This window comes from Triticum aestivum, chromosome 7D, assembly GCF_018294505.1.
Source record: "Triticum aestivum cultivar Chinese Spring chromosome 7D, IWGSC CS RefSeq v2.1, whole genome shotgun sequence".
Lineage (NCBI taxonomy): Eukaryota > Viridiplantae > Streptophyta > Magnoliopsida > Poales > Poaceae > Triticum > Triticum aestivum.
In genome coordinates, this window is record NC_057814.1 from 63,854,402 (window position 1) to 63,876,252 (window position 21,851).

The 21,851-nt window shown below is 42.7% G+C and overlaps 1 protein-coding gene and 1 pseudogene across 1 annotated transcript; one reads left to right on the top strand and one right to left on the bottom strand.

Moving 5' to 3' along the window:
- Nucleotides 1-1,221: 1,221 nt before the first annotated feature.
- On the bottom strand, nucleotides 1,222-2,608 carry LOC123165353 (3-ketoacyl-CoA synthase 4-like; annotated as a pseudogene).
- Nucleotides 2,609-16,902: 14,294 nt separating this feature from the next.
- Nucleotides 16,903-18,513, top strand: LOC123164836 (3-ketoacyl-CoA synthase 5-like). The gene is made up of 2 exons (XM_044582430.1): nucleotides 16,903-18,251; nucleotides 18,438-18,513. The coding sequence occupies exons 1-2, from the start codon at nucleotides 16,903-16,905 to the stop codon at nucleotides 18,511-18,513; spliced, it is 1,425 nt and encodes a 474-aa protein (XP_044438365.1).
- Nucleotides 18,514-21,851: the final 3,338 nt, after the last annotated feature.

Consider the following 21,851-nt stretch of genomic DNA (forward strand, 5'->3'; position numbering starts at 1 on the left):
ACTAGGTAAGCAGCTCTCTTACTTCAAATTTCCAAAGATATGTAATCTGAAGTGGGGTTTCAGGGAGAGTTTTTAGAACTAAGCGCAACAGTCTGGTTTGGAATTCCCTTAGAAAATTACTACTTGTAATAATTATCTATAAGTTGCAGCAAAGTTGGCTTTCTTTTGATAAGTATGTTATAAATAGCGATCTCTTTATATACAGACATTATAGCTCGTAGTACATTGTTCAACTTCAATATTACGATGCTTTTACAAGATGGAACTAAAATATTGGTCCTATGTTTGTTGTTTGCCCACTTCACATTTAATAACTACATTTGCCAGTTTTCTTACACACCTCATCACATTTGTAGGACAATAAGTAAGCCACAAGTTCATGCCTCTTCAAGCCTTAGCAAATGTAATGAAAAGAAATTAGTCTTGATGCAAAAAATTATTTTTTATGGTCTTAAAGGTTATGATGGCAAGTTGTATTCTTTTGTTGTCCAGAACTTGCCTAATACAAGCTTTGAACCGTGATCTTTTTTGGTTATGAGTCAATTATGTTCCCTTTGTGCCTTCTAGATCTGAACCATGTTTGTCTGTGTGAATTATGATGCCTTTGTGCCTTCTAGACCCTAGACATGACCCATCCTTGCATGAGTTAATTATGATATTAATCGGGAAAAAGTGCATTATTATTTTTGGGTTTATTAGCTGCCTTAGATTGTAAATGTGTTGAATGTATAGATGGAGTTTTGGACATTTATTATTTCTGATTATAATTCAAAGCAGCCAAATAGCACAGGACATTTATTTCATTTCATTTCATAAACCCATATGTCAGCCAAACAAGAAAATTGGGTATGGAATCCAAATCCCACCAAATGAAATCCTCTCAGGATTATGTTTTCATTTCATTTCCACAAAACGAAATGAAAAGCTAGGTGCCAAACGAGCTGGTATAGAAATCACCATAGTGAAATGTGGATATAGCCAACTGTACTACTATTTGGAGTGTCATCTCAACTCATAACATGCTCATCTAGACAACCACAAAGAAAGTAGGGATTTATTATTTATTTTAACAAGCCTGCATCTTTATTGATGTAACTAAGTTTGATACACCCGCCAATGGGATCCCCCACCTCTTCATTGTTGTGTGTCGGAGTGATGTGCATGTTATTTATCACACTACTCACTCCGCTTATAGTAAATGACATTTAAAATCCTCTTATTTTAAGCTTTTCTAGAGATATCCACAGGGTAGCAATTGATGCAGTTAGCCCAGGGTCCATCCGCGCAGGAAGATGGTTGTATACACACCCAACTAGCGGTGTTGCACTCGTACCCTGCACCAAATCCGATCATCCACACCTTGTCGCCTTTCTTCATTAGGCCTTTAGCATCGATGTATGCCAACTCATACCACACTGATGCGGCCGACTGGTTTCCAAAGCGATATAGTGTCATTCGTGACGGTTCAACGTGCTTGTCTGATAGATTGAGGCCACGCTGTATTGAGCTGATAACCGCAGGTCCACCTACGTGGATGCATATATGTTCAAATGCAACACAAAAGTTGGGGATGTATGGTCTAATCTTCCTCCAATAGAGCACCTTTCCAGCAATGTCAAAAAGGAAAAACTTGAGAAGCTCTGCTGTCGGCAGTACAAGTGGCCCGCTTGTAGTGAGATTGTCCTTGAGTGCTTCTCCAGCAACAACCATAAGGTCTTTAGTGAGACGTGTCCCTAGGATGCCCTTCTCATCTTCCTCCTGATATGCACATCGGTACGCGGAGTTGTTTGGCGCAGTAATTATCCGCGTGACATGTGCAAGCTCAAACCGAGCTTTTGAGCTAGAAGTCGACAACAACTTCGCCACTCCACCTATGCGGAATAAGATGTTAGGCAACTGCATGGAGCTTGTATTCCCTTGATAGTGGCCTGGCCCAGTGGTCTCTGTTGACACTATCAATGCATGCGACCCCCAAGGCATGACCTGCAACATATTGCTTGCGAGCCCCACTGCGGTCACTGATGCAGAGCATGCCATCCCCGAGAGGTTCATTACACGAAGATCACCTCTTAACTTGTATCTATTCACAATCATGTCAGCAATAGATGGTATCGGACAAAATATACTTGAGGTGGTGATAAGAACACCGATTGCATCACGATTGATGCATGTCTTGGCCAAAAGATCGTCGGTCACCGAGAAGACAATTGACTCTGCTTCGGCACGTGCTTCGTAAAGCCCACAATATGGCTCTATATAGTGAAGTACAGGCGGGACATATGTCTCATCGCTCATTCGAGAAAAAGGGTTTCCCCCGCTTTGTATTACAAAGCAACCAGTCTCATCGCTCATTCCTGAGCGCTTGAGAACATTTCCTATGAAGTTGACAGTAGAATCATCAAGCAAAGACGAGAGATGTGCATGGGCATCTTAGGTTGAAACTTGGCCGGAAGCAAGCGTAGTCAACAAGGTATACAGTTTTACGACGGAGTGCAAGGTAGATAGTTGCGGTGATGGTCAGTAGAACCATGGCAAGAAGTAGGTGGATGGGATAAATAGCTCCGGGTTGAGGTGCAACTATTTTTAGGACACCTGCTGCAAGTGCCATTGTGATTACAATTCGAGGGACGTGGGTGTTGGCTGAAAGATTGTATAGCAATCTGAAGTGCTTGACAGAAGTAGGGACGAAGCTCTAGTATGGCCGCTGGGGTCAATCAAGGGACCTCCTATATGCCGCGCTTTGCGGCAAATTAGCGGCGTGCCGCACAGAGAGGGACCCGACTGGGCCGGCCCATGGAGTTCTACCGCAGGACGCAAAAATACAGGAGAAGAATGAAACGCGCGTGACCCAGGAATCGAACCTGAGACCAGCTGCGTACTAGCACGCACTAGTAGAAACTCCAACTAACAAGTGCTGTTGTCAAATAAAGCAGTGGATAGCTTAAAGACCTAACCATAAATGTAAAACAGAAACGGTATCCTGTAGCGAACTGGAACCAGTACTGTAGCAAATTAGCTATTGTAGCGAATCTGAATTAGTTACTGGGGTGAACGTTTTTTAATGCATATTTTGAAAAAAGTATCAACATTTCTTGAATTTCTGAAGAAGAAAAACGGAGACAGGAACATTTTCTGAATATGCGAACAAAAAAATTGAAAAAGCTATGCACTGCTTTATTCAGTTTCCGTGCGTGCTAATGATTCCAAGTTTCCAATTGTCCGATTTACAGCGCTAGTATCTAAGAATAACAACAGTGCCAGAACTCAACACTTTTTGATTTTATTCGAACAAATCTTGGAAATTATGAACAATTTTAAGGTAAGTAATGTTTCAAAGTTTGAACATTTTTCAAACAAGGCGAACAAATTTTGAAACTCCAAACAATTTTTTTGAATACGTGAACCATTTTAAAAACAGGAACATTTTTTTTGAAAATTTCTGAATGAAAAGTTGAAAAGCTGACCATTTATTGAATTTGCGAACAATTTTTTGGAAACGCGAGCAAATTTTTAAGAAACACGAAGAATTTTTTAAAAATGGGAACAAATGTGAAATCCCAAAAAATTGAAAAAATGAACAAATTTGGAAACGCGAACATTTTTTGAAAACCACGAACAAAATTTGAAACTCCAAACAAATTTTGGAAACACAAACAAAATTTTGTACATTTTTTGAAAAGAATGAAATGTTTTTCGAAACCTGAACAATAAAATTCGAACATCTTTTTAAAAACCGAACAAAGTATTGAATATACTGAACTTTTGTTTAAATTGCGATTTTTATATTAAAAAAGAAATAAACAGAAAAACAAAAACGAAAAAACGCGAAAAAAAGAAACAGATAATAGACGCCCTCTTGCACGCTATGACACTAGCGTTGTTATGCTGCAGTGGCTAGCAACCCACCTCCACGAGTGGGAGGTCGGAGGTTTGATTCCTGTGGGCTGGGCCGCGAACGATCGATGGTGTGTGGCAGGTCGACACTTTTCCGCATAATGCGGCCAATAGGGATTTCCGCCAATTGACCCCAATGCCTTCGAGTATTTGAAGCTAACTAGGTCCATCCAAACTGCGTTTGACCCCAGCCCAAAATATGTGTTGACCCCAGCCCAGTAGCTAATGTCCAATTATTCATAGTCTCAGCCCATAACATCCATAAAATCTAGTAAAAGATAAAAAAGAATGTGGTGTACAGCTCCACACAGCGTTAGCACACAAGGCCCAATGCATAATACGTGGCTTAGGCTTACACACCATAACACACACGTACACGTTTGACGTTTCGTGAACAGCCCAGGTCACCTCACCTCTTCGTCTCTTCCGCATCGTCAGGTCGCCTCTCCGTCTCATCGCCTTCCCCTAATCTTTTCCTCATCTAAACTCTCAATCCCTAATCCCCAATTTGCATCGGCGACGAACAGCGGCGATCCCTAATCTCCAAGGGTGATGCCGGCCGGCCGGCCGCCGCCGTATAGTCCTTAATCTCCCGAGTGTTGCCTGTTGGTTGCCCACTTGGCACTTGCCCTCCTCGTAGGCTGTTCTCACGCAGGTACGGCAATCTCTTTCTCAGTTTCTCTTGGTCTCACGCACTAACAACTCGGTCTCTCACTCTCTCCGGATGGCTAATTACTAAATTTGCGTTTATGTTTTTTTGCTGCATCTAGGAGGCTAGGGCTAGAAGGATATGGACAGATTTCTGCTGAAACGAACGGCACCAGAGACTGATCTTGCAGGGACTTCAAGGCCAGTTAGACTAAGGCAAGATCATGCATCAAATATTGGTACTACTACTACTACAGCAGATATTAATTTGGATGAACTTCCTTTTGATCTGGCCAATCGAAAAAGAATATCACAGTACACTAAGAATCCAAAGAAGCAAGATGAGATCAGAAGAATATATTTAACTAGAGGACCTTATAGGCCAAAATAAGGCTTTGTATATCCGCAGAAGACCATCGGAGGATTCGAAAGAAGATTCAAGCCAGAATGGTTTAAAGATTATCATTGGCTAGAGTACAGTGATAAAGTGCATAAGGCATTTTGCCAATGTTGCTATTTGTTCAGAGATTGCATCGACGGTCAAGGTGGGAATGATGTATTTGTTGTCAATGGTTTCTCTAGTTGGAATAAGAAATACAGATTGGATACTCATGTGGGTGAGGTTAATAGCTATCACAATGTAGCTGCTAAAAGGTGTGATGCCTTGATGAATCAAGATCAGTCCATTAAAGTTGCCCTCAACAAGCAAACAGATATTACAAAAAGGCAAAATCGTATTCGGTTGAATACTTCCGTCGAATCTGTTAGATACTTATTACATCAAGGTTTAGCTTTCCGGGGCAATGATGAATCAGAGGAATCCAAAAATAAGGGGAATTTTCGAGAGTTGGTACAAACATTAGCATATCAGAATGAGGATGTGAGGAATGTAGTTCTTAAGAATGCTCCAAAAAATTGCAAATGGGTGTCTCCAGATATTCAAAAGGAACTTGCAAATTATTTTGCAAAGGTAAATTACTACTTTCTAGCATCTCTATTCTTTATTTATTTCATATGATTTATCTCTCCGAGCACCCAAAAATATATTTTATCTGGTTTGTTACAGATAACATTGAATTCTATTCTTGAAGAAATTGGTGGTGATGTTTTCAGTTTGTTGATTGATGAGGCTTCCGATGTGTCAGACAAAGAACAAATGGCTGTTGTGTTGAGGTATGTTGATAAGCTTGGGTTAATCCTAGAACGACTAGTTGGGGTAGTACATGTGAAGGAAACATCGACAACGTGTCTCAAGTCAGCCCTTGAGAAATTGCTTGTTGATATTGGATTAAGCTTCAAACAAGTTAGAGGGCAATGCTATGACGGGGCGAGCAATATGAGGGGTGAGTTCAATGGTTTGAAAGCTAAAATTCTGGAAGAGAATAGGTCAGCATATTACGTGCATTGTTTTGCTCACCAAATCCAATTGGTTATCGTAGCGATTTCAAAGAAGAATGAAGATATTGCAGATTTCTTTTACATGATTTCTCTTCTATTTAATGTGGTTGGAGCTTCTTGCAAAAGAAAAGACATGATCAGAGAGACTAATAGAGAGAATGTAAAAAAAGCCATAAGTGTTGGGCGAATTAGTACCGGCACAGGGTTGAATCAAGATCAATCACTTCAAAGGGCGGGTCTTGCTAAAAAGTTGGTGGATACTAAGAAGCATCTTGCTTTCCCTTTGGTGTATCAACTTCTAAAGCTAGTGCTAATTTTGCCGGTTGCCACAGCGTCAGTGGAGAGATGCTTTTCAGCAATGAATATTGTGAAGAGTGTTTTACGCAACAAAATGGGTGACCAGTTCATGAGTGATTGCTTGATTTGCTATGTGGAGAAAGATATATTTGCTACCATTACGAATGACGCCGTAATTGATCTATTTAAGAAGATGGGAGATCGAGAAGGCAAGTTATAAAATGTGAGTCTATGTGAATGCAGAGGAGATCGATACACATAGAAGCAGGCAACGAAGGGTGGGGGGGGGGGGTTATACAAGGGCGAATGTTGTACTTTATACTACGTACGGGACCTTCCATGCCTACTTCTCAACTACTTCATAGAATATTATTCATGTTGCACATTAGTGTAAACCATGTTTTTCACATCAAGCTGCGGGAGCATTCTCGTTCAGATTTATTACGCAGATCAAGCTATTTGTTTTCTCACATTTTCTATAGCTTACAATATCTTCTTTTTGTAAAACTAATAGGGTGGACCTCGCCAATGCGAGGACGTCATCCCTATTGCATCGAAAGTATTAAGTATTTTATTTTTATCCCATGTACACATTTTTCACTTCTTTGGGATTGGCGTTGATACATTTGCAAAGTTGCATCTTCGACCTTTATTTTGCATATAAATATTTTTCTTATGTTTCTAACTGTAATAACAAATAATTGTGATAATCCTTTTACAAGATAATTGTGCCCCAGATAGAAAAACTTGTACGGTGAGAACAAATTAATACAAAAACTTGAAAAACATGCACCTTGGTACATGAACTTGACTCGCAGGTTCGTATCTTGTACAATTCGCTCCTATGTTGACACATAACATTGTTATTTTGCTAGAAAACCCTCGTACATCTATTTCTTTTTTTTGCGGGTGTACATCATCTATTTCTTTAGACGTAGCCTTCTCATCTTTCACCTGTTGTACTGAGGCGCCACCCCATGCACCAGCTCAGGCGGCGACGGCACCATGGACCTTCGACTCAGGAGGTGGCATCCATGGCCGACCAGAGGAAGGAAGCGACGGCAGGGATGGAGCGCGGCGACTATATATCGCCTTACATGAGTGCAACTTTCCGTCTCGTGGGCGACAGCCATTCCTCGGGTCGCTCCCGCGGGCGGCCAGGGTGCGAAAACCTAGCCGCCGCCAGCGCCGATCCACCGGCCATCTTCCACTCGCTGCCACCGGCAGACATCGCCTGGTAAAGCCCGCACGGATCGGCAGCGACGGGGCACTTCCTCCTCCCGTCTGAGCTCCGGCAGCGCGGGCTGCTCATCTCGGCGGGATCCAGGGCACTGCCCCCATGCCGGTGCGCGCACGGGAAGGGGCGACCATGTTCGGGCGCCTGCCCATGCGCGGGGAGGTCCGTGTAGGGCGGCGCAACATGGCTGTGTCTGGGAGGCCGCAGATATGACAGTCTCACACAATGATGGGCTTCCTCAAAATGTCCTAGGTCTTCGTGAGCAAGTGAGTTGGATGCACACCCATTTAGTTTTTTTGAGCTTTCATACACTTATAGCTCTAAGTGCATCCGTTGCATGGCAATCCCTACTCACTCACATGCCTGAAGATTGAAAAAGTTTGAGAACATCAAAAGTATGAAACAATTGCTTGACTTGTCATTGGGGTTGTGCATGATTTAAATATTTTGTGTGATGAAGATAGAGCATAGCCAGACTATATGATTTTGTAGGGATAGCTTGCTTTGGCCATGTTATTTTGAGAAGACATGATTGCTTTGTTAGTATGCTTGAAGTATTATTGTTTCCATGTGAACATTAAACTTTTTTTTGAATCTTATGGATCTGAATATTTTTGCCACAATAAAGAAGATTACATTGGAAATTATGTTAGGTAGCATTCCACATCAAAATTCTGTTTTTATCATTTACCTATTCAAGGACGAGCAGGAATTAAGCTTGGGGATGCTTGATACGTCTCCAACGTATCTATAATTTTTGATTGTTTCATGCTATTATATTATCCATCTAGGATGTTTTATATGCATTTATATGCATTTATATGCTATTTTATATGATTTTTGGGACTAACCTATTAACCTATAGCCCAGTGCCAGTTTCTGTTTTTTCCTTGTTTTTGAGTTCTACAGAAAAGGAATATCAAACGGAGTCCAATTGACGTGCCAATTTTTGATGATTTTTTATGGACCAAAAGAAGCCCCCGGAGTGAAAGCGTTGGGCCAGAAGAGTCTCGGGCCGTCCACGAGGGTGGGGGGCGCGCCCTACCCCCCTGTGTGCGCCGCCCTATCTCGTGGACGACTCGGAGACCCCCCCTGACGTGAGACCTATGCCAAAAATTCCTATAAATACAGAAACCTCTAGAAAATAACCTAGATCGGGAGTTCCGCCGCCGCAAGCCTCTGTAGCCACCAAAAACCAATCGGGGCCCTGTTCCGGCACCCTGCCGGAGGGGGGATCCCTCACCGGTGGCCATCTTCATCATCCCGGCGCTCTCCATGACAAGGAGGGAGTAGTTCACCATCGGGGCTGAGAGTGTGTACCAGTAGCTATGTGTTTGATCTCTCTCTCTCTCTCTCTCTCTCTCTCTCTCGTGTTCTTGATTTGGCACGATCTTGATGTATCGCGAGCTTTGCTATTATAGTTGGATCTTATGATGTTTCTCCCCCTCTATTCTCTTGTAATGGATTGAGTTTTTCCTTCGAAGTTATCTTATCGGATTGAGTCTTTAAGGATTTGAGAACACTTGATGTATGTCTTGCGTGGGATACCCGTGGTGACAATGGGGTATTCTATTGATTCACTTGATGTATGTTTTGGTGATCAACTTGCGGGTTCCGTGACCTTCGGAATCTATGCATAGGGGTTGGCACACGTTTTCGTCTTGACTCTCTGGTAGAAACTTTGGGGCACTCTTTGAAGTTTTATGTGTTGGTTGAATACATGAATCTGAGATTGTGTGATGCATATCGTATAATCATACCCACGGATACTTGAGGTGACATTGGAGTATTTAGGTGACATTAGGGTTTTGGTTGATTTGTATCTTAAGGTGTTATTCTAGTACGAACTCTATGTTAGATCGAACGGAAAGAATAGCTTCGTGTTATTTTACTACAGACTTTTGAATAGATTTATCAGAAAGAATAACTTTGAGGTGGTTTCGTACCCTACAATAATCTCATCGTTTGTTCTCCGCTATTAGTGACTTTGGAGTGACTCTTTGTTGCATGTTGAGGGATAGTTATATGATCCAATTATGTTATTATTGTTGAGAGAACGTGCACTAGTGAAAGTATGAACCCTAGGCCATGTTTCAACGCATTGCAATACCGTTTGTGCTCACTTTTATCATTAGTTACCTTGCTGTTTTTATAATTTCAGATTACAAAAACCTTTATCTACCATCCATATTGCACTTGTATCACCATCTCTTCGGCGAACTAGTGCACCTATACAATTTACCATTGTATTGGGTGTGTTGGGGACACAAGAGACTCTTTGTTATTTGGTTGCAGGGTTGCTTGAGAGAGACCATCTTCATCCTACGCCTCCCACGGAGTGATAAACCTTAGGTCATCCACTTGAGGGAAATTTGCTACTGTCCTACAAACCTCTGCACTTGGAGGCCCAACAACGTCTAGAAGAGGAAGGTAGAGTAGTAGACATCAGGCGCCCCCCCCCCCCAAGCCCAATCCGAATTGGGGTGGGCGACCGGCCCCCCTTTCCTTCTCTCCCTCTCCCTCTTCCTTCTTCTCCTACTCCAACTAGGGAAGGGGGGAAAACCTACTCCTACTGGGAGTAGGACTCCCCCCTTGGGCGCCCTATGAGGACCGGCCCTCTCCTCCTCCCCTCCTTTATATACGGGGGAGGGGGACACCCCATAGACACACAAGTTGACAGTTGTCTAGCCGTGTGCGGTGCCCCCCTTCATAGATTTCCACCTCGGTCATATCGTTGTAGTGCTTATGCGAAGCCCTGTGTCGGTAACTTCATCATCACGCCGTCGTGCTGACGAAACTCTCCCTTGGCCTCAGCTGGATCAATAGTACGAGGGACATCACCAAGCTGAACGTGTGCAGATCGCGGAGGTGCCGTGCGTTCGGTACTTGATCGGTTGGATCGCGAAGACGTTCGACTACATCAACCGTGTTACTTAACGCTTCCGCTTTCGGTCTACGAGGGTACATGGACACACTCTCCCGCTCGTTGCTATGCATCAGATAGATAGATATTGCGTGATCGTAGGTAAATTTTTTGAAATATGCGTTGCCCAACATTCCGGTCTTAGGACCTTCACCACCTTGTTGTTTTCTGTTGCTTCCTGCTATTTTCAATGAATGCTAGCGATGCTGGATATTTCAGAAAAAAAACTTTCCGTCTCGCTGAAGCGAATGTATCCACGTTGTAGCTATTGGGCCGGCCTCTTAGCGAATGTTTAAAAAAAGAAGAAAAATCGGCGAAACCAGGATTCAAACCCTCGGGTATCCTGGCTGAGCTGCCACTCTCCTAAACACTAGGTCAGCTTCGCCTCCTTGTAGGGCGCGAACAATTAAGGTTAATAGAGTCGGTTTTGCATTGTTTTATCCTTGTTTCTTGTTTTTGTTTTTTCTTTCTTTTTTCACAAGTTTTTTTCGTTTCTTTCTTTGTTTTAATTGTTTTTATTTTGTTTAATTTTCTTCTATTGTATTCGGTTTTCTCTTTTTTTTCCTTTTCCTTTTGTTTTTCTCTTTTCTTTTCTTTTTTCTTCTCCGGATTTTTTTCATTTTTCTTTTTGTATATCATTGTCTTTATCGGTTTGCATCGCCTCATCGGGATATTTCAATGTTGAATAAGTATTAAAAATGTTGACCAAGTATTTGAAAATGGTTGAATATGCATAAAAAAATGATGAACAAGTATTTGAACAATGTTGAACAAGTATTAAAGTGTTGAACAAGTATTTCAAAATATTGAATAAGCAAAAACTATTTTAAGGATATTTTTCCTCATTGTTGTACATTTATAAATGACAGATAATGATGATCGTTTTCCATGTCGTTATTTGGTCGGCTAGGGAAACCCAAAATTTTACCTATTAGCACCCACTGTATAATTGGACTGGGCAATTTGAGAGGTTTACTACTCTGCTATCGCTTAATAGAACACAAGTGAAAGAAGCGTAACGTTCACATTGCATTTCTATTGGCTTGCGTCTGTGGGGTGCTTTGCCCGGTAAGCTAGCTGGCTGACCTTGGTCGGGCTTCTTTCAGGATGTCGGGTACCCTAATATGCAAACCTAATTCCTGAAGAAAGAATCTTTACAGTTTCCAAGCTCCCAAGAAATGGAGCTCTCTGGTTGAATTGGGGATGTGGGACCATCATGTCATTCACTGAAAGAAATGTATTTACGGCCTTAAACCCAAGCTTTGTTTACACATGTCCTGTTCTCCCGTGTCAGGGCTCAGCTGGGCATATGCACCCCACTGGTCAGCAGTAGGAGGTCATGGGATTGCAGCGATCAAACTTTAGACAGGGTAAATACTAAACCAACCGGCTAGAGACGTGACACTATATTACTCGTGCATCTATTGTATCTTTCTTGAGAAGCTGAACGAGAGATCCCTATATCTACCTCATACCTTTCTTCGTATACCAAATCACTTCTAAAATAACACCAACACGATGCAGCTTCTCAGATGTTTCTATTTGTGTCCACTTTTAAAATCCACCAACATTTTTCAATTCATGAATATTTCTAAAGTTCATGAACATTTTTTTTTCTAAATTTTATTTTTTTTAAATTGACGAACATAGTTTAAAATTAATTAATATTTCTAATATTTATGATTTTCCTAAAAAAATATGTTTTTTAATGCGCAACATTTTCAAAAATACATAAAAATGGTTTTTATAAAATTTTGTATAAAATACATTTTATAAAATGGTTTTTCAAAAATGGCAACATTTTATAAAATACATTTTTAAAAATTTGTAATTTTTTTATTTAACAAAAAATTCAAATAAAAATGTGGTATCCGGTTTTGTCTAAGCTAGCAATGTAGCGAGCGGAAAAAAGCTAAGCAAGCAGAGCAGGAGCCGAACTGAGTGAGCAAGAGTTTCATTGGCCGACCCATAGGAGTGTTATAGCAGCAAATTCCATGGTCTCATTGTGGAATAAGAGCTCTTGAGGGGATCACACAAGAACCACCAGCTGACACTGACGATGAAACGCGAAGAACACCACAACCACACATCAATCAACTCCACTCTCCTCTCAAAACAAATACAATTTTAAACAATAGCCGAATGCGATATACAAATGAAAAGAAAGTATGGTCGAACATAATTAAAATCCAAGTCAACATATATAGAATCAAAATGACAAAATTGACTGCAATGACATGCTAAAGAAAAATAGAGTTAATACCATGAGTGAACAACGGTGCGGCGAAGCGCGCGACAACCTCTAGTATTAAACGAATCATCACAAAATGCAAGGCCACGGTTGTTCAAGCCGTCCTCCTCTCGCACCTGCCAACAAGCTTCTTCAGCGTTGCTTCACGGTTGGTCATCGTGAAGTCCCTAATATTCAACAAAAGGAGCTTAAAAACCCCGGCCTCTACATTAATTGATGCATATGGCCATTTTTATTTATTATTCAATAAAAGTCTAACAAGAACATTCATCAATCCATTCGAAGCCATCACTCACACCTACAAAACTCGATAATATGGAGCACTCTCACTCCCCATATCCAAAATCGGTGTCGTTGCCGATCCATCCACATAACATATCGGAACCAATAACCGGTGAAGTAGACCTAAAGCGTACACCACATGCACACGTTTTAGAGCATGCCATCGTCATCGGACCGCTGACCAATTTTCAGAAGAGAGATCCGCATCATCCTTGCCAGTTCGTCTATCCTTCGACGCTACCACGGCGCCCAACAGCGCCATTGCCCCCACGCTCATCCATCCAGACGCGAACATTCTGAAAGATCTGTCATGCGTAGCACCTGCCGAGTAGGCATGACACAACGTAGCACCTGTCGGCCAGGCATGACTTAACATCTCCATCGAAGCTCCGTATAAGACGAAGCCGCTCCGTCTCCTGCCTCTGTCTTCCAGTGCTGCTCCACAAACGATATCCCCAATAGAGAAACAACACCGCAGTGCCGTCATCGTCCGATCTGGAAGACCAGATCCTAGGGTTTCCCCCGGAACAGCACGAGTGGGTCGCTAGTTGTTACACGACGATGCCTTCATCAAGGTAACGGCGCATAACTCCACAATCGCATGCCATCGGCTCGGTTTTCACCGCACTAGTAGAAAACAGGGCTTCCGTCACAGGGCAATATTCACATTAGTCCCCGTTCAGTCACGAACCCCCGGTTCGTGCGGCTAAGGTATTAGTCCCGGTTCACCTGGGCCCTTTAGTCCCGGTTGGTGCCATGAACCGCGACTAAAGGGTGCGATGCCCATTAGTACCGGTTGGTGGCACCAACCGGGACTAAAGGGCTTTGAGGCATTAGTACCTGTTCATGGCACGAACCGGTACTAAAGGTCTCATTTTCAAACTCTACCCACCCCTCGTGGACCGCCTTTTCAGTTTTAGAAAAAACAAAAGAAAATGATGAAAAAATAAAATAAAATAAGTTTCCCATGTGATATGTGGTCTAGTTGTTGGGAAAATTTACAAATATGAATTTCGACTTTATTTGCAAAATCTCTCTGGAATTTGTAAAATGGGCATAACTTTTGCATACGAACTCGGATTAAAAAGTTTTTTATATGAAAAATCATCTACTTGGAAAGTTACATCCGATTTTAACGGGGGAACCCCGTTAAACATTTTCAAAATCCTCAAAAACCTAACAGAAAAAAAGTTACGGGGCTTTTAAGATCTGGAGAGGCAAAAAAAATTCAAAAATTTTCAAACTGTGGTCAAACTAATTATTCTAGAATATTAGTGTTACTAAATAATTATTTTAGTTTTTTGAATTTTGGTCAAATGTGGTCAAACAGTGGTCAAACAATGGTCAAACTAGTTATTCCAGAAATATTAGTGTTACTAAATAATTATTGTTTTTTAAAACAATAGTTTCAAACTCAAACAGTGAAATGTGTCACTTCATGCTCAAGCTAAATTCCTGAGGGTTAATAGGATTGACATCTTACTATTGTCAGGAAAACAACAAGTGCAGACTTGGAAACGAGGGAGAATAGAACCTGGAAGTTAAGCGTGCTCAGGCTGGAGTAGTGAGAAGATGGGTGACCGTCCAGGAAGTTAGATGATTTGGAATGACGAGGGGTGATTAGAGATTAGAGGATAAATTGAGCAGTGATGAGGGGTGGTGATTAGAGATTAGAGGTTAAATAATTCAGAAATTTGAAAATCAAAAAAAATTCAAAAAAAAATTTGCAAAATTTTTTTTCAAGAAAAAAATCATAAAATTTCCTTTAGTCCCAGTTGGTAACACCAACCGGGACTAAAGGTGGAGCTCCACGTGGCCGAAGAACCGGGACTAAAGGGGGGAGGCATTAGTAACGACCCTTTAGTCCCGGTTCAAAAACCGGGACTAAAGGCCCTTACCAACCGGGACAAAAGCCCCCTTTTCTACTAGTGCCGGTAACTTGTCTTCCCGACTCGTAGCGGGACTAGATGACGGATATCGAGATCTGACCATCCAGCCTCAGGCCGACCACCTCCGATGGAGGAGATGGCCACCACCGCCGGCTACACCGGCGGCAGCCGTCGCCCTTCCCAGTACAGGGCCGCGTCGCGCCTACAGCGGCCGTCGTCCGAGGCAGGGCCAGCCACCATGCCGTTGCCTGCTGCAGCCATGGTGCACCGATGGATGAAGGCCCACTTTTCTGTGTTTTTTGTATTAGAGTTGGGCTGCCGGACGATTCGGTCGTCAAAATACATATCGACAATGGGGATATGCTGAGCGGCGGAAGCAAAAAAGGCAAGCGACATAGGACGAAACGACGAAGCGATTCTACGTTGGGTTGCTTTGGTTGGGCCATATAAAACACATTAAGGCTCAGGCGGGCATCATGTGTGTGGAATCGTTGCACGCAACCAAACAACATATTTCTTTTAAATCTCAGCTGTTAAACTTTATGGTTAAGACAAAATCAACGGATGTAAAAGGGTGACGGAAGAAGAACTATGAAATCCTTTGTCCTTTAATATTAGGTAATAGATTACCATGTTCGGATGTGTTTTGATCATGTGGACACAGCTTGGCGAGGGCGGGAAAGAGGATAATCGGCCACATGGGCAAGGTTCTGTGTTGAAACTATGCGCATAGGTTGCGGGGGTCTTGAGCAATGTTTATTGGGTATAGATCTATTATATTTTTCTTCTCCCGTTGTAACACACAGGCATATTTGCTAGTGAAATAATAAAAGTAAGACGAGACAATGCCATAAACTCGTTAGATCTAAATAATATGTTTTATGATGACACAAACTTGTCTTTCTTGATGTCACTACAACAATATGAGTGACCGGAATTATTTTATTCATAAAAGCATATGTCCACTACTAGAAGGGCATGTAGAAAGACAAAGAAGAACACTAAAAATATGATGCATCCTCCTCTCAGCGACCAGATGGCAGCCCGTGACAAGGAGACTGAATGTATATTCGACGGTGATTGTGGTTCTCTGTATCGCCCTCAAGCCCTGGTTTTAGGATTGTTAGCGGAAGAGAAAACAAATCACCCATTATCTCTTGTGGACCTATAAATTTGGGTCGGCCATGTGAAGGCAATTACCACTAGCATACAAGCCGTACACTTTTGGGCCCCACAAAATTAGGTGGCAAAACGAAGTTGGTTGGTAATATGCAATATCTAGTGGTACACCGCGCAAAGGGTGCATCTTGCTAGACTCGGTGATTGATAATCGACAACATCTACTTTTTTATTAAAAAAAGAAGTTGATGTGAACTATAGGAAATGCAAGAAAACAAATAGACCACCTTGTCGTTTTCAATATCTTTGTTCTTACGTCTGCTTAAAACGGCATTGCTCCTGCATCGTGCTGTGAAAAACATGTGCTACACTAATGTTCAACATGAATAATGTTAGGCCAGTGAACTGATTGCTTGTGGTTGTGGTGTAACCAGCCCACTGGGTTCAAGTCCTAATCTTAGCATGTGTACTCATATTTTTATGAAATTATTTTAGAATTTTTGCTTATGCTCGTGCACCCCTCGACTACGAGGTGCCTATGATTATTTAGACAATTGAAGATTTGCCGGCTCAGTTTTTCAAAGGTATTAATAGTTAGGATAGGGTGTATGTGTGTGAGTTTATAAGGATCAATGTACGTACATGTCGTACTATCATGGCTCATTTACTATTGGGAAGTTCATTGATCTCGCTAGATGCCGCATGAGCCTTTGACGTTAAGTATTTCTCTCATATGTTGTTACAAGATTCTGAGTGCAAAGAAACGTTCGTTTGAGATAAGGTCCAAGGACATGGCAGTTGACACTTTCACAGTTGGAGCCTTAAATCGTTAGAAGTACTACACGATTACGAAGTACAGCACATGCATGCTTCATTTGCATAAAAATCTCCCACCCTTAGAGTTCCCTCCTATATATCCTCGTCGGTCACCTCTGCAGGCACGTAAACGATACCACCAAACAATATGAGTTCAGAGTCTCATCTCAGGCGCCTCACATTGGTATACAATTGCACTGCCAACACCCTCATCCTGCGAACTGTCAGCAAGAAAATTGCACCATGGCTTGCTGCTGGACCCGAGATTGTGCCCCAACCCACTGCTATCTGGCCCATCCACTCACTTCTTGTCATAGCGTTACTGGTCATCACATCTACTTTGTACCTTGCACTCCGTTCTAGAACTGTATACCTTGTCGACTACGCTTGCTTCCGGCAAAACTCCAACTTAAGAATCACAAAGGCAACCTTCCTCGAGTATGCACGTCTCTCTTCTTTGCTTGATGATTCTATTGTCAATTTTATAGCTACTATTCTTAAGCGCTCAGGCATGAGCGATGAGACATGTGTGCCGCCTGTACATCACTATATAGAGCCATGTTGTGGGCTTGATGAAGCGTGCAGTGAAGCAGAGTTGGTCATCTTCTCGGTAATCGATGACCTTCTGGCCAAGACTTGCATCAAACGTGATGCAATCGGTGGTCTTATCACCAACTGCAGCGCGTTCTGCCCCGTACCATCCATTGCCGACATGATTGTGAACAAATACAAGTTACGGGGTGATATTCGTCTCATCAACCTCTCTGGGATGGCATGCTCAGCTTCGATGATCGCAGTGGGGCTAGCGAGCAACATGTTACAGGTCATGCCTCGGGGGTCGCATGTGTTGGTGGTGTCGACAGAGACCATTGGGCCATCCTACTATTCGGGGAATAAGCGTTCCATGGTGTTGTCTAACATCTTGTTACGGATAGGAGGAGTGGCAAAGTTGTTGTCAACTTCTAGGTCAAAGGCTCGGTTTAGGCTTGTGCATTTCATTCGGACGATCACCGCGGCCAACAACTCTGCCTACCGATGTGTGTATCAAGAGGAAGACGAGAAGGGCAACCTAGGCATCGCTCTCTCAAAAGATCTTACTGTTGTTGCTGGACATGCATTGAAGGCCAATATCATGGCAACCGGGCCTTACGTGCTACCAACATCAGAGCTTCTTAAGTTTTCGCTCTTCAACATGGCAAGAAAGATGCCCCATGGGAGGAATATCAGGCCATACATTCCTAACTTTTGTGTTACATTTGAGCATTTCTGCATCCACGCAGGTGGTCCGGCAGTTATCAGCTCAGTACAACATGGCCTCAAACTATCTGACCAGTATGTCGAGCCATCGTGGATGACACTACATCGGTTTGGAAACCAGTTGAGCTCATCGGTATGGTATGAGTTGGCATACATCAATGCTAAAGGACAGATGAAGAAAAATGATCGGGTGTGGATGATTGGATTTGGTGCAGGATACGAGTGCAACACAGCTAGTTGGGTCTGTATACAACCATCTTCCAGTGCGGATGGACCCTGGGGTAACTGTATCAATCATTATCCGAAGGATATCTTCAAAAATATATTAAATTAAGAGTATTTGTATTTTGTAATCTACTATCAGGAGGAGGGAGTAATATGATAATAAAATAACAGGCACATCTCTTGGATACACAATTTTTTTTTGGATGATGAGATGGGGGATTCCATTGGCGGATGGATAAAAACTAGTGAAATCAATGACGATGTGGGGCTTTTATAAAGTAATAAAAAAATCAATCCCTACTTTTCTATGTGGTTGTACAGATGAGCATCTTATGAATTGAGGGACAACATCCCAATTAGTACACTATAAATAGCCGCACTTCAATTTGGTAAATTTTGTAGCGACTCGCTGTGTGAGACATGCGACTTCTACAACTTGTATTCTTGGGAGATAGGGTTTGGTATACGTTATGGCTTATGGGACGAGCAGACTAAACTCAGAGAGGACTAAATCCATGCAGGAGATTGTTTGCGGGTGTTCGATGAGTCTTGTGTACTTTGTTGCTGAATTATATCCGGAAATCCAAGTCGGTGCCCAGGCTCATCTGCTCCCGCTCAGAAAAAAATCAAAATTAATACTTGAAAATTCAAAAAATCAATTTTTTTAGGTGGTAGATAATTTGATGCGTGAGGTCCACACCAAATTTCAACCCATTTGGACATCTAAGCAGCTCTCGGCAAAAAAGACAAATCGGGTCAAAACAGTGCGTGAACAGTAAACATTTTTACAGACCCCAATTTTGTCTTTTTTGCAGAGAGCTGCTCAGATGTCTAAATGAGTTGAAATTTCGTGCAGACCTCACACATCAAATTATCTATCATCCAAAAAAAATTGGAATTTTTTGAACATTTTTAGCATTTGTTTTGATTTTTTTTTTTTGAAAGGGGGTGCAGATGAGCCTGGAAGCAGAAACTCCGCATCCGGATGTAATATCCCTATCCCCGTTTATAAGTGCATCCTAGAGTATGGACTAAATGGTGTTCCAATTTTTGTAGGCCACGCTTGGATTATCGTATTTCCTTCAGATACGTCCGTAAAAAATACACACTCCTGCACGTTATCATTTCCGGCCGGAAATCATTCTAATCCGGTAAAATACACTTCTAAAATTGATACACCTGTATTAGATTACACTCAGTCCAAGCACGGCCTTATGCATGGAAATCTAGAGGCACAGGACAGGCGGTCTTGCATATCAGGCTGTTGCGCGCGAATGATAACAGCTGGTTCATACCTGTAGGACATGCTGTTCGACCTTTTATAAGAGCAAAAAATCATTTTCAGAGCATTATATTAGCTGGATCTTTTTATGAGGGATGAGCAAGTCAAGAGTCTCGAGTGGTTATTTTGTGAGTTCCTAAATACGATGGGTGGGCTGGTGCTGAAGTCTATCTTGACACGTACGTAGATTCAGATAATTAGTATGACTCAAGGTTGTTATCTGGTTCATGTGTCAAGGAGTTGTAAGGTATACTCTGTAGATCAAAACAGAGCCATGGAGATTGCTATCAGCAAAGTGTATCGAGGAAATTAAACAACTGCAGGTCACCTTACTGGTTGGTCTGCTCTTAATATTTATTATTCCATTGCGTGCAGTTCTTTCGTTAGATCTATTGTGTGATCATACAATGTGTAGTGTATTTGAGGAAAATAACAATTGACTGCATGTAATGTGCTGGGTATTTTTAGCTGAACTTTGCTGACCTGAGCACTGGTGGGTAGTAAACAGGGAAACCATCGCGTATTTGCCAGAGTTCAGTCCTTTAAATTGTTTCTGAAATGGTTAGAACTAAAAGATGGCCTTCATTTAATATTGATTTCGAGAGTATTGTTGTTTCGAAAAATACTAGTTTAGCAGGAAGTTATGTTGACATGCACTTCTTCTGAAAACAGCCCCTTGGTGACCTAGGAACCCTAGCCCCTTGGTGATTCTTCAACCTTGCTTACGAAGGGGCCAGGGCACAGCTGTTCACTCCCAGACCTTGTGGCAGCCATGAGAGAACCAGGTGACTCCGGACTATGTGAAAACCATCGTTCCATGGCAGGTCTCTCCGTACTCCGGCGTCTTCTGAGGGGCCTTGGTTTTCATTTTGATCTTGTAGGCAAGTTTCTGGTTTGTGCTGCTGAATTGCAGGGTGCTCGGCTCCACGATGGCGTCCGTGTCTTTGAACTGTGTGACCTTGACCTGGTAAGAGCCAAGGACGGAGGACCGACATTTGTCAAGGTGCACCGGCAGGGTTGATGGCTGGTCGGCGAAGACCGCAGAGATGGCCGGGTAGTTGAGGTCGCTGAGCAAACTGAAGGTGTACTTGCCTTTCATGTTGGAGTTCTTGGTGAAGCCTTGAGCTACTTCGGCATCAGGTTCTGCATGCATATGAGCTCCAGGTAGCCGTAGCCGTACTGGCCAATGTCCAAAACCAGCCATGCTAGAATGGCGTGGACGCCTCGCCGGTCGCGCGTCCTTCAGCACACAGTAGGTGTTTTTTTTTTTAACTAGCACACGGTAGGTGTTGTCGTGGACGTACGGGGTGGAGCAGCGCGGCCACGCCGGCAGCGTTTGGACTCCCATCACAGACCAGCGGCTCAGGCTGGCTCAGGAAATGCTCCCGAACGTGACCCAAGCTCCCGGTCCGGCTGCACCGTCGGGTCACCTACACTCCATAATGATTGGGTTGTAGGAGTATTCTTTATATCTTGACCATACGTTATAGATACGACTTATAATCCGTTTCATAATGAAGTTGTATATATTTTTTCAAAAATCAAACTTTACAAACTTTGATCATGTATAGTGAGAAAAATATTTTCATTTAGAATACCAAATACATATCATCGGATGCATCGTGAGTTAAATTTTCATATTGTATTTGTTTGGTAGTAGATATAGATTGTTTTCTTCGTAAACTTGGTCAAAGTTTGCTAAGTTTGACTTTTCAGAAAATCTATATGTACTACGTTATGGAACGGAGGAAGTACATGTGAAGCCTCGAATCCCAATCTGTACGAGCGGCTGTGATGCAAGGAGCATCTGAGCCCGAGCTCATAAACTGATTTTCGGGGAAGGAGACACATCTACAGCTACCTGCGATGACAACGAGCTCCACCGCGCGCACCGACCCAGGAGCGGCGACTGCTGCCATGTGCACGGGCGTGGATTCGACGCCGCCTTACAGGTGATGGGAGGCTTTGCTCCTTCGTGTCCTCTAGCAAAGAGAGCTCTCCACAGGCACAATCGTGTCGAGGAGCTCCACCACGCACGGAGCATTGCCACACCGGCGGGCGCTGGTCTGGGCCGCCTCAACGGTGATGAAGGCCTTGTTCTGCCTCCCGATGGAGGACAGACTCCAGAGAACGGGTGGGTGGTGGTGGTGGCGGCGGTGGAAAAGGGGCAACCCTAGTGTGCGTTTAGCAATGTGTTATGTGTGTGAGAAAGAGGAGAAGAAGGGAAGATATAAGGACGAGTTTGGTTGCGGAAGCTATATGGACGCATTTGGTTGCTCGCAACATTTTTTTGCCCTTTTGCATATTTGTCCCAGACAAGATTTTGGATTCTG

What these genes read in the sequence shown, in the direction of transcription:
- LOC123164836 (XM_044582430.1), top strand. Translation starts at nt 16,903, where the DNA reads ATGAGTTCAGAGTCTCATCTCAGGCGCCTCACATTGGTATACAATTGC. An exon ending in GAGTGCAACACAGCTAGTTG is followed by an intron (nt 18,252 to 18,437) that starts GGTCTGTATACA and finishes CAATTTTTTTTT; the next exon opens with GGATGATGAGATGGGGGATT.